This window comes from Falco punctatus, assembly GCF_963210335.1.
Source record: "Falco punctatus genome assembly, chromosome: 8".
NCBI classification, from domain to species: domain Eukaryota; kingdom Metazoa; phylum Chordata; class Aves; order Falconiformes; family Falconidae; genus Falco; species Falco punctatus.
Window position 1 is genome coordinate 37736228 of NC_137588.1, and position 13377 is coordinate 37749604.

At 37.5% G+C, this 13377-nt stretch overlaps 1 protein-coding gene across 1 annotated transcript in view; it reads right to left on the reverse strand.

The window, feature by feature from the left end:
* The window catches only part of LRP1B (LDL receptor related protein 1B), a gene marked incomplete at its 5' end in the record, with an annotated part of 587496 nt that overhangs the window by 236447 nt on the left and 337672 nt on the right, over positions 1 to 13377 (reverse strand). Inside the window, 4 exon segments of the mRNA XM_080399306.1 lie at positions 5136 to 5380; positions 6264 to 6428; positions 10059 to 10263; positions 11852 to 12049. Of these exon segments, the coding sequence (XP_080255432.1) occupies positions 5136 to 5380; positions 6264 to 6428; positions 10059 to 10263; positions 11852 to 12049 (813 nt within the window).

Below are 13377 nucleotides of genomic sequence, written 5' to 3' on the forward strand. Positions count from 1 at the left end.
TCCTTTTCCCCTTGAGAGCAGTGAATAGTGCTGAACGTGGCTTGGTAGGTGTGGGCCAGGCCACAGCACATTGTGGTGACTTGTGTCTCAAATTGCTGGGGTGACAGCATGCTTTTTCCAAATATTTCACTAGTTTTTCAGGATTCTGTTCCAAAATGCTGGAGGTGACCACTGTCCTAGGCACTTGTCCTTACTATCCCACACATCCTGCCAGTTGTAACTGTCCAGCCCTGGGGCAAATTTCTGGGTAGTGTTCTTCAATAGTTGTTTAGGGTTAAACAAGACCTGAAATGCACTCAGGAGATACAGCAATAGGAACATGATGGTTTGAACATCCTGAGGATATTCTAAATTCTCAAGTTATTTTAATTAGACTGGAAAAAAGGGGAAGATGGAATTAGATAATCACCCTTTATTTTATACCATTTACATCATACCCAGGTTCCACACCTCTCGATACATCCCAATTACAACCTTTCCTGTCATTTGATATATAAGTATAGATATCATTCCCTTAGTCAATGGCCATTATCTGTTGAGTTCATTTAGTCCATGACTTTGGGTTCTACCTGTTGTAGCAGTCCTTCAGGGTAGGAGAGATGGTATGTGGTGTTGAATTGTTACATGCTGAAGCCAGCTCTGGTTCTATCACCACTGTGCTTGTCCAGTTCTATCATCGCTGCACGAATCATTGGCTGTTCTCACTCAGAATCAAAGCCCTTTTGAGGCATACATCAGACTTCCCCATCCTCCCACATTACCCACCAAGTGCATCCAGGTCCCTGAGCAAAAGCAATCCTGCAAATGGGTCTGCCTTTGCCTGAGGAAGGAATGACCCAGATTCTTTTTCTGCAGCGTATTTTTCATGTGCACTACAGGGACTTTATCACCTTCTAAAGTACGTTAAAGTTTTGATCGGGCAGGGCCGATTGGCAGATCCCCAAGGAGCTGACCTGGGTTTTACCAAAAAGGACTGCCATGGTTTTAACCTGGTGCTAAACACCACACAGTCACTTGTTCGCTCCCCCTCTCCCACTGAGATGTGGGAGACAACTGGGAAAAAGTAAAATTCACGGGTTCAGATAAAGACATTTTAATAGGACAGAAAAAGAAGGGAGAATAATAATAACCATGACAATATTGAGAAACAAATTAGTATATATGAAACGAGTGATGCAAAATGCAATTGCTTACCACCCACTGACTGATACTGATGCCCAGCCAGTTCCTGAGCAGCAGCCCCTCGCCAGCTTTCCCCCTAGTTTATATACTGAGCATGACCATCACATGGTAAGGAATATTCCTTTGGCCAGTTGGGGTCAGCGGTCCTGGCCGTGTCTCCTCCCCGTTTCCCATAGCCCTGCAGCCTCCTCACAGGTGGGGTGGGGTGAGAAGCTGAAAAGTCCTTGACTTGGTGTAAGTATTGCTCGGCAACACCTAAGACATCAGTGTGTTATCAACATTATTCTCATCCTACATCCAAAACACAGCACTGTACCAGCTACTAGGAAGAAAATTAATTCTATCCCAGCCAAAACCAGGACAGTCCTAAAACAACTGAACTTCATTTACTGTTAGCAAATGCACCTGGTATTACCTCAATCACATCTGATTATAACATTGAACTCAAAACTATAAAGGGGAAAATGTTCACATACGTTTTCATAGGTGAAGTACATATACATATACATGTATATGTTTGACTACATATTCACATATTAACTATGTGTTAATATAGATGTGACATCTATAAAATATGTATTATTCACATCCTAAATAATCTGTATACTTCAACCTATTTACACTAAATAACCTACAATAAATCAAAGACAGGTGATGGAGAATTAGAGATGGAAAAATTACTAAGGAAGAATGAATAGCTTATAGGAGATAGGAGACAGTAAGACCTCTGCAGAAGAGTTACTGGAGTAAACTTAAATTTATGTATAAACAACAGGAGGGCAACTCACTTCATTCACTGATCACGACTTGTTCTGTTCTGGATGATCTGGTTTGTTGCCCAGAAATAACCCATGAGTTACTGATATAAAAATATAAAAGTGTCTAAAAAGACTTAATTCTTCCCTCCAATGGCTGATACAACCAATTAAAAAAATGATACATGTGTATAGGAAAGCTATACTGAAAAATTGAACTATCAAGAAAACTGGCATTCCAGCTGTGGTTGAGAGGTTCTGAGCTCTGGTCTCTTTTTGATCAATACGGTAATACATCTCTTTCAAAGAATGAATTTTGAAATTGTCAGCAATACAATAATCACATCTTCCTGTCCTAGAATTTGTTTGTAACTTTAAATTTATTTTAAACAACCATGTAGCTACAGTTATATAGAAAAATGTCACTTCATTTAGTTCTTCATTTTACATGGGGATCCACTGAGAGAACTGATCTCCAAGGATCTCCTCCAACAAAGTATCTGAAGAAGTTTAATCAGGACCATTACCTTCTGCTCAGCATGCAATCATATCCTTTCATTACTACTTCATCTAACCACCTCATCTTTATTATTTCACACTGACTGAAGTCAAGCATCTGATTGAGAAGTCCATGGACTCCTACTAAATGGATATGCAACAACACTTACTAATTATTCCCATTCTCATTTATGATTCCCAGGCCAGGGATATAGGGACTCAATGTTTGAAAAGTCAGAGATGGAGGAACCATAAAGCCCAAGCAAGATAATATTTTTTACAATGGTAGAAAAGATAACTGTTAGGAAGAAGAAGAATATTGACAGTTGTCAGCATTGTACTAAGCACCTTGAATTTACCTATTCTTAGCTGGAGAGCAGTTGGGTGAAAAAAGAAGTAGGAGGGAAGGCAGGTAAGCACATTCAGACCCATAGCAGATAGTGCAAGCAACAGGTAGGTATCAGGACAAAATCACAGCAAAATGTCCAGTGCCAAGTCCCTCTATAACTAATTTGAATTTAATTATTGCTTACGTTATTAGCAACATGCTTAGGTACTGTCTATGCATTACCACAACTGAAGTCAGAAAATTTAGACTGGAAAATAATTTTACACCAGTTAAATAAAATCTCTGTATCTGTAATCTTCATAATCCTCAGAGAAGCAACAAATACACTTACACTCTAGAAAAATACTAGATGTGCAACTAATGGGCTACTCTGATTTCTGTATTGGTCCTGAACCTTCACATCTATGACCACTGAAATCAATAACTTAAATTTCTCGACTAAACAACTAAATATTTACCGTCTGAGTGAGAAATTCACCATTCAGTGATAAAATCATTTAACGCTTCAGCTGAAATTACAGGAAAATCATTAGTCTTTTTACCTATGCGACAGACACTGTAAATCAGTCCCAAGGAGCTAAGTTTTAGCAGGTTCCTAAAATTATTCATTAGGAGTTAAATAGAATATTTCATTAAACCAGATAGATAGAATCTGGTCATTTTTCATTTTCAAGACTAATATTTTTATCTTAAATTATAGTACCTGAAGATTACTAAATACACAACACTACTGTTGGACTCTACCTAATGACAAAGCCTATGCACTTACTTCAATTGTACAGCAGTGTTCTGGTATAAATAGATGGTATTACTATAAAAGCTGGTAAAAAATTGTAATAGAAACATACACATGAAGAGGTAAGCTGCATACAGAGGAAAATGGGAAGTTAAAACTTACAAAACAATGTATCAAGAAATAATTTAAGTATTTCCTATTATTTAATGAATGCATACACTGTGAACTTCCTTTCAGTTTTGATTGTTAATCAGAAAAAATAAGTTTTGATGCTTCTTGAAGTTTTAAACTCCAAACTCATACCTCCAGCAGTTTGAGTTCATTCTCCCATGAAAGACATACTGTGTTAATTTGAAATAAAAAATTGTAAATGTTATTTTAAGATAAAAACTCTTACGTGAATAGTATATACTTTGGAAAAGCATCAGTTTATGGACAACACCCAAATGGGGTTATTTAGGTAGCAAAGTAGCAGTCTGCAGTGGTGGAACCTAAGTTATATAGTCTTAAGAGTGAACAAGATTGAGAAGCAAATAGAGACAGACAAGTGAATGAGTAAATTAAGGCAAATTATAGCACAAAGTGAGTATTTACAACTAAGAATTTTATACACAGTTTATTTCACAGAAAAGTTTATCCTCCTTTGGAGAGAAGCAAGGGAAAGACAGCCAACACTTACATTTACTTTTGTCGAACTAGTTACTCCAGTTAAAAAAAGTTGGAAGACTTTTAAGTAAGTGTAGTTCTGCACTATATTTGTAACAGATTGTTTTTGTCTAACCCCAGCCAGCAACTAAGAAACACACAGCCACTTGCTCGCTCCTTCCCCTCATTGGTGGGTTGGCGAGGAGAAACAGAAAAAAGCTAAAGCCCTTGGGTTGAGATAAGAACAGTTTAATAACTGAAATAAAGTAACATGTAATACTAAGACTACTAACAATAATTGTAACAGCAAGGGAGATTAAAAAAAAAAAAAGGCAAGAGAAAAAACTCAAGGGGAAAAAAGCCAAAACAAGTGATGAGCAATACATTCGCTCACCACCCACTGCCCAATGCCCAGCCAGTCCCCAAGCAGCAATCCCCTCCCCACCCCCTGCAGCTAACTCCTCCCCCAGTTTATATACTTTGCATGACATCATATGGTATGGAATATCCCGTTGGCTAGTTCAGGACAGCCAACTTGGCTGTGTCCCCTCCCAACTTCTTGTGCCCCTACAGCCTTCTCACTGGCAGGGCATGAGAAGCTGACAAGTCCTTCACTTGGGTAAGCACTACTTAGCAACAACTAAAACATCAGTGTGTTATCAACATTACTCTTATCCTAAATCCAAAACACAGCGCTGTGCCAGCTACCAGGAAGAAAATTAACTTTATCCCAGCCAAAACCAGAACACAGATCTAGAACAAGAGTCCAAATGGGCAATACTCACAGACACTGATCCCATGAAGCTTTTGGTTTGAATATATAATCTATTACTACCCAAGAAACACCAGTGCTGAATACAACATTTAATTAAGAACTGTCAGTTCAAGGCAAATTCATATCCAGATATTTATATAAAAAGAATACCACCCCCCCCCCCCCCCGAATAATAATTATTCTATAAATAGTCACCTTGTGGTTGACGACTTGGATGATATATCTGAAGATCAAATGGTTGAGCACTTGTTTTTTGAATAACACTGACATTTTGGCCAGTCCATTTGTTGGCTTTTGCAAGCGTATTGGTCCGCCAATCTGTCCAATATACTTCACTCCCATACAAAGAAACAGCAAAAGGGTGAGAAAGATATTCATGACCCCGTATAATCTCTATCATGCTGGTTCCATCATATAGTGCAGAATAAATGGCATCCGATCTACAAAATAACCCCAAATTTAGTATTATAAAAAAATAAAATAAAAATTAGACAATCGTTATTACATTGGTGCAAAATGTATAAAAACCTTACTCTTACATACTGGTAAGACCAAAGAATGTTTATGGTGCAATCATTAACTTTAGACATGAATTAGTTCACGTTATTATTTTAACAAGAAATATGAAATACTTCTTGCATATTGTTTTTATATTTATCTCCATGCTGTGAAAACACAGCAGGAAAACCAGTTTCCATTCAGGTGAACTTACAGGAAAAATAGTGAAAGAGCTTGGGTCTTCCAAATAATAAATCTCAGCGAGGAGAAATGGGAAACTGCTCTCAAAGGCACAGGGAGCCAGGAGCCATGGACGATACCACAGCTGGCAGGCCAGAGACTTCACTGTCCAGGGCCACATCCCACTGTCGCAGTGAGGCAAGCAGAGCAGATCGCAGGGGTGGCAGCCAAATTCAACCAAGAGTCCAAATCACCAGAACAGTTTGGGGTGACAGGAGTCAGGCCAGGAAGCCACCCAGTGGGCTGGGATCCAGGCCACCAAGGCCCACTACCTGGCAGTGCTGTGGTTGGGCTGGAGACTGGTGCTCCAGTGGTGTCACTCGGGCAAGGGGATGAGCCCCAGGGCTGAGCTGAAATGGGCTCCTGGGACTATGGGCAGGGTGTGTGGAGGAAGGTGCCCAAGAAGCCTGGTCAGAGCCTGGTGCAGACCATGAACAAATTACATATAATAGTAATGCAATTAAAGAAATGTACATACTACACATTTGCACGCGCAACTACATTCCACTTACAATGTAGTTCACATTTCTGTATATAAGAATAAGGATTCATAGACAGACAATAAGAATATTGTTATCACTTTACCTGGCATCTGTCCACACTATTCTTTTTTCAAAGTGATCTACAGTAAGGCCATTAGGCCAAGCTCCAGTATCCATATCTTTATATATGATCTTTCTTTCCGCTCCACTCATGGAAGCAGACTCAATGCGAGGGAAGTTTGCATCCCAGTCTGTCCAAAACAGAATTCTGGTGAGAGGAAAACGAAGAGAGATACAAGAAAATATTGAAGCATCAAGAATAATCTGAAATGATTCAATCAGAAAACAATTGGGGAAAAGTTCAAGCGTTCGTATGTTAAATGAAAGGAATAAGCATACACTAATCTGGGCAACAATAAAAAAATCCTTGAAATAACAGGGTAACACGGAGGCAATATTTATTAGTATTAGAGCAATCATAAAACTTAAAAAGTTTTTTTACAAACTAGAAGTTTAATAGTGTTCCCATTTTCATGTTCATTAATACAAGTAACAGCTTGTCCTGTCTTCCTTCTATAGTTAGAAATGCAGCTCATTAAAAAAAAAAAAATTATAATGACAGCCTTTGAAAGCAATCCACAGATGGGGAGCATGGGGAGGGGAGAAAGGGAAGAAAGGTGATTTGAGGTAACAGGGATTAAGGAATAAGCTAAACTAGAGTTTTTCATCTAATATTAAGAGTGTTCCAGTGAAGACCGCTAGATTTCGGTATGTCACTAACAAATTTTATACACGTTAGTCTTGCTAAGAAAACTGAAAAGATGTGTTGTATGGTAGGAGATAGTACATGACTGAGAGAGCCATTTTTTTTCAAATACGGAGAGTTTTCATCTGCATGACCAAAGAAGTTTCTTGTTATATTTAACAGAAGCAGTGTCACCAAAAGGCCAAACCCAAACTCTTAACTGTTGTTAGCTTATTAAGTTTTCAACAACACACAAACTTTCCATTGTTAAAGAATACCTTTGATATGAAAACTTTTAATTATTTGTAAAAAGCCAGTTGCAGAAAGTCAGACTATGGCAAAACTTCCAACAAGTAACATCAGCCAGCTTCAGTCCTGAACATATATTCTAATAAGGCCTCTCCATTTAGCACCTGTGAACAGTAGTACATGTTATATTCAAATAATAAGGGATAAGGATATAAAAAGGCCTGTCTTCCTACCGAATTCCATTTCTCTCTCCGTGGGTGGTGAGGGTCTCTGTTCCACGTGCGTGCTGTGTACATAGACAGCTGCGTGCCAGCAGCTACAGCCAAACTACAGGTCACAGGGGCTGTACATCTGGGGTGCCACCAACTACAGAGAGTGAGGGTGTGCATGTCTCTGTGTGATTGCTGGCAAAGGTGAAGCCAAACTAATGTGTGCGTGCACCTCTGGGAACAAGGCAGCTGGGGGAGTTGGCTACCAGAGGGACCAGGGCAGCCAGGCAATGAGCAGAGGGACTGTGAGGTCTGGAGCCTGACTGAGCCACCCACGTTTGTGTATGCCTATTTGTGAGAGGCAGCTGGGGACAGCCAGCATCCAGGGCTAGTTAAGGGATGGACTGCGTGGGACTGGGTGCCTATGCCAGGCTACAGCAGTGCCTGCTATGGAATCCTTACCAGCAGCTGCTGTGGGGCTGCAGCCTCAGGGGCTCACATCCTGCAGCCAGCTGGGCAGCCCAGCAATGCCAGGGCCAGCCACTGGGTTGACCTGACCTCTAAAATCAGCTACTGAGGAATCCACATTACACATACATATGTATTTCCCACCAAAAGACCTTCATCCTTAGCAGTCAGGGAAGTTAACAGATGAGACCATTGGCGCTGTTTGATTGTCTCAGTGCTGAGAGTTTCTGCCTGTGTAGACCTATGGGACCACGTGTGTTTATGTATATACATCTATTTATACGGTGCACCTGTGGGTATGTGGATTAAGAATACAAACTCAGCCTCACTGCATGTTGGAATGCAGTTATGGCAGCCATGCCCCCACCACTGGGATACAGGATTTGCGCAATCCTGACACAACCATCTACTTTGAATCATCAGTGTTTGTTTATTCATATTTGTGAAAAGATTGAGAAGCTGTATCCATCTGTGTTCAAAAATTATATTTTTCCTCACTTCTGACAAAATGTAGCATACAATTGCTTCTAGCTTTTCAAAAGGCAGATTAAGCCTTCAGTTTCAGGAAGAGTGGTGATTTGATTTTTTTTTCCTCCCAACCATTTCATTTGAAAAACTTATCTGCCAATTCCTCTGCCAACAGGATGCCTCTTTTTAAAGATCTTTATTGATAAGTGCTGCACTCTGTAAATAAGCTTTCTAGCATGTCAGTTGAGAGGGCAGCATCCATACTCATTAAAGCACGTACTTCCTAATTCAGAATTTAGATCCCAGAGGGACCTCAGGTCCCAGAATATGGGACCTTTATCTACTTCTATTTTTATGTCCCAGCTGTGTTTCTGAAATAAATATTCAGTGTAGACACATGACAGAACATAGCCGATTCCTAAACAAAACTAAATATCATGACTCTGCAAAGTCATTTTAATTTGTATTATTTTTGGCCACATTTAATTTGTGGGTTTGTGTTGGTGGTTTTTTCCCCTGCTCAAAAAGAACAGTAATTATGAGAGGAGAATGTAGCTATTGACCATTACTTCTTGGCCTCTCTAAGAGAATCCAGCTAGACACAATGTAATGTGGGTAATGAGGTTTCTGTAATGAGTTTGCAATTTCAAAAAGTCTCAAAACACTGCTCTAACTCCAAGAATCATGAAATTTTTTGTAGCAGTAGACTTAATTTCAATACAGAATCAAAAATGACACCTGGCTTAACAAGTTAAGGGTTCCACAAACAGTTTTACTTCCCTTCCACTACTTAAGTCTGTTGACTTAATTTTTAATATAAATGGCATGTTTAAGGTCATTTTTGCTCTGCTAAGAAATGAGAGGTTAATATTAAAAGAAAGCAAAAATATCCTAAGTAAAGTTTTAGTGTTGGTGTATTGTTTTTCTTTTTTAATATAAAGAATTTGAAATGGAACTGTGAAATACATTTATATGTTTGGTGACTGCTAAAACTACATATTATGTGAAAACAGTTTTTATTGTGTTAGAATATTACCCAAATCAGCTATATTTTAATTTAAACATACTGGTTTTAAACACCCAACTTCAGCTTGTTTTACTTAATGTTCTGTTTGATATTATGAAAAAATTCTAACAGGCATTAGATAAAACAGATGTTTATAGTAGTAGGCTAAATCTACTACACTCAGTTGCTTATTATTACTAAGATTCCAGTTTATAGAATAACCCTCATGAATAGGTAATAAAAATACCGGCAAGTGTTGGCAAGCATTATTTCCACTTTAGAGATGGATAACCAAACACAAAAGGTGGTATTTACCTCACTCAACTTTTAGTCTTCCAGTAACATTTAAGCTATACTTTTAAAGTCCCACCAAAAAATCAATCTCTACATAAGGGAAATCACCTTAGCAATACCTAAATCTGTCTGTTAGCGACAAAGGAAGGTTAGACCAAAGACTCTAGTTGCTGCCATCCACATTAAAAAATTAGATGAAACAATCACATAGCAAGGGAAGTAATTTTCCAACAAATAGATCTCTGCATCTCCTGACTTACCTTTTCTTAACCCTTTTTATCAGGGAAAAACACGTTAATAAAGGATTGAATCTCACTGAGAATATACTTTCCAAGAACTATTAAAGATAAGTTAGGAACTATATAACTCATAGCAAAAAAGGAAATCAAACAGTCTCACATTTACACATCTATCTTTACAATACCTCACAACATGAAAAAGTAATCTTTTTATAATTACCCATATCTGGGATCCAAAGCAATAGCCCTTGGATGTTCCATAGCTCCTGCTATTAATGTTGTTCTCAAACTGCCATCTAGTTTTGCTACTTCAATTTGATCCAAATTGCTGTCTATCCAGTATATGTTTCCTGCAATCCAATCTACAGTAAGACCTTCAGGTGTGGCCAGGCCATGTTGTACTACCACCTCAATGGCACTAACACCTTAAAAAAAGAAAGGGGCGGGGGTGGGGGGAAGGAAAAAAAGGAACAGTCTTAAAGAATTAATATAGTCTGATATAATGAACATGGACATATAAGTCTATCATATGCTCTTGGAGTGAATTCTTGATTAATCTGATGAATGATAATACTTTGTTCCACCTGACAATTTCCTTTACAAGTATGTAAATAAGTACACAAATAAACTTCATTCGACAGTAATAGAGATTTTTAGTATTCTGATGCCTTAGTAAGTAAACTCTCCATAAAGGTCAGAGATCACATGCAGAGTAATATAGGAGACACACATGTGCATTATTACCAGCAAATTCTTTTGCAGCATCTGTGAAGGAGATGCTCATGCTTCGTTGCCCACTGACTAGATATATTAGACAAACTCATGCATCTCTATTTCCGTTCTTTCTCAATCAGAAAAAGAGAAAACTGAAAGATTGTAATGGAGACAGAAATGGCAGGGAGAACTCTGTTTGAACGACACATTTTGAACAACTCTTCAGTAAATAGCCTTTGTCCCTTTGAATTCACATGGCACAATTCAGCACAACATCATGCTGTCTACCAACAGCTCATCCCTACTAAATATTTCCTCTGGAGGGTCTCAAAATTTTTCACACAAAGGGCAACTACAGAAGAACTCTGTTAGCCCTCAGGACTTCCATGAAGGCACAGTGCTTTTTTGCAGATGCAAGTCAGTTCTTGACAACTGCAAGACTGAGGAGGTAAATTACTATTTTTTTTTTAATACAGCAGAGAAATAATTTGGATTCTGGTATAGTGTGGTTATAACACAGCATGATGACAACAGACTATCTTACAGCTTTCATACAAACCCCAAAACCGCTAATGAAAAGTAGCAAGTCTTTGGCTGTCTTTACATACTTAGCAGTGTAGGATATTTCTTTCCTGATCTAGATCTGCAGATATAAAAATATCCCAAAATACCACCTACTAAGGAGAAGAAAAAAACCACAGAAACCAAAACCCAAGTGTGTCAGAGAATGTGAACTTCTACAGAAGCAAGTTAAACAGAGGCTCATGCTGGAATGAAAGTGCCTGAAAATACACTTCAACAAAGACCTTGCTGTGGAAACACGTTCGTAAATATAAGATTACATTGAGTTGTAGGCCATAAATGTGTTATCAAGGCAAAGAACAAGTCTTTCTGAATGCCATAAAATTATGAAGCAAAATCTTTCATGTAGTGAGAGCAGATAATTTATCAGACATCTAATAAACTCTTACACTTTTTTTAATAAGGTGAAGGTAAATTACAAAAAAAAAAAGAAAAAAAGAAAAAAAATCAATAGCACATTCAGCAAACCAGGAAGAAATATCAGCCCTTTGCATTTGTCATTTTCATCCCACTATAGCCAATTGAGAAATGAAACTTTTAATAAAGTCTTTTTCTAGCTTTACATCAAGTACAATCTAGATATACACATTTTTAAAGGCAGAATGACATCATAAATTCTGTTTCTGTGAATGGTAGCTAAGGTACGATTTATCAGGTCTACCATCCTGTAACTGCAGTTGTTCTTACTATTAAGAAATTAAAAGATTAAATTCATACCTCCAGTATCAGAGAGCTTGCCTCTGTATATTTTGTCCTCTACCACATCTGTCCAGTACAGTAAACTCTGACTGAAATGAAAATCAAGTGCTATTGTATTTCTCAAACCAGGAACTAAGAGGCTGTAGTCACGTTTGTGAAGATCAATTTTTCTGATCTCATGTCGAATAGAAAAAATTATGAAAGCCTCAAATGGATCTGGAAGCAGAAGATTATACATGTCAAAAGAGTAATAAAGAAGACACTGATACATATTGATATAAATGACAAGTGGAATAAGAACAACAGAATACTTTATCAGGAGAAACAGATGATTAAAACAATTCATCTTCTGAGAAGGAGTCTTTCAAATACATTTTCAGTTCCACAGACTTCTCACTCCCTTCCAGCATTATCTTTGATCACAACGACAGATATTAAATGCTAAATTTGGGAATATCAAACTCAAATACTGAACAATATTTTGTAGCCCTACTACAAGGAGTCCATAATTAGAGGTTTTAAAAGTCACGTTATCAAAACAAAAATCTGTTTTCTCAAAAGTTCCAGAAAAATTAATCCATTAAATTATACACATTTTCAAATGCCAGTTAGCTGAAAGAACAGCTGAAACAATTTACTAGAATAGATACAATCTTCCTTTCCAACATATATAATGTACCTCGTGTTTTCAATTGAACTGCTTCAAAACAAAAAATCCTCATCTCAAACTATCAAGCATGGAAATGAACATTTTTTGGTTTTGAATTATATATAATTATATATATATATATGTAATTCAAATTACCATTAAAGTTCTTCTTCCTCTGTTATTCAATTAATTCTAAATTATTTGAGCCCATGAGCTTATATCAAGATTATATATAAGTGTCTGTAAATGCTCTCTGCATAGGTCAACCATACTATAAAATTGATTTTTTATTATAGTTCTTACACAACTTAGATTACGGAAAGCTTTTTCAAAAAAGCAGCTGTGTTAATAAAACGAACACGAAAGACAAAAACTGGTTTCTGTAAACTGTTGAATCAGCTTGGTATATCCACTTTAATAAGAAAGTTTTTCAAATCAATCCTTCCCTGTGAGAAAGTAGCTTGCTTCCCCGACCCCCCCCCCCCGCCGTTCTTTCTCCTGGAGGGAAACACAAAAGATACTTAGGTTTTCATTTTCCATATGATTAAACCTCCATTTTGTATTAAAAACAGATTATTGGCACTTTATGGCAATAAGCAATATTGCATTGTTCTTCTAAAATATTTAAAAAAAAATTGCACATCTTTTCACCAAATAGATGTTTATACACCTCTTTTCAAAAAGATTAATTTTGCATTCTTCCCTTGATAACCACTGCACATACAGATTAAATTATCTATTATGTTTGAAATTAATCAGGTAACTCAGTAGAGCTATGTTTCTCCTCTTGAAGTACTTGTTCATAATCTGGCTTGGACTTTCCAAATGATCCTCCTATTTGTTAAAGCAATGAATGACTTTCTGTAAAGCCAATTTTTCAAAGCTCTGCAGTAGT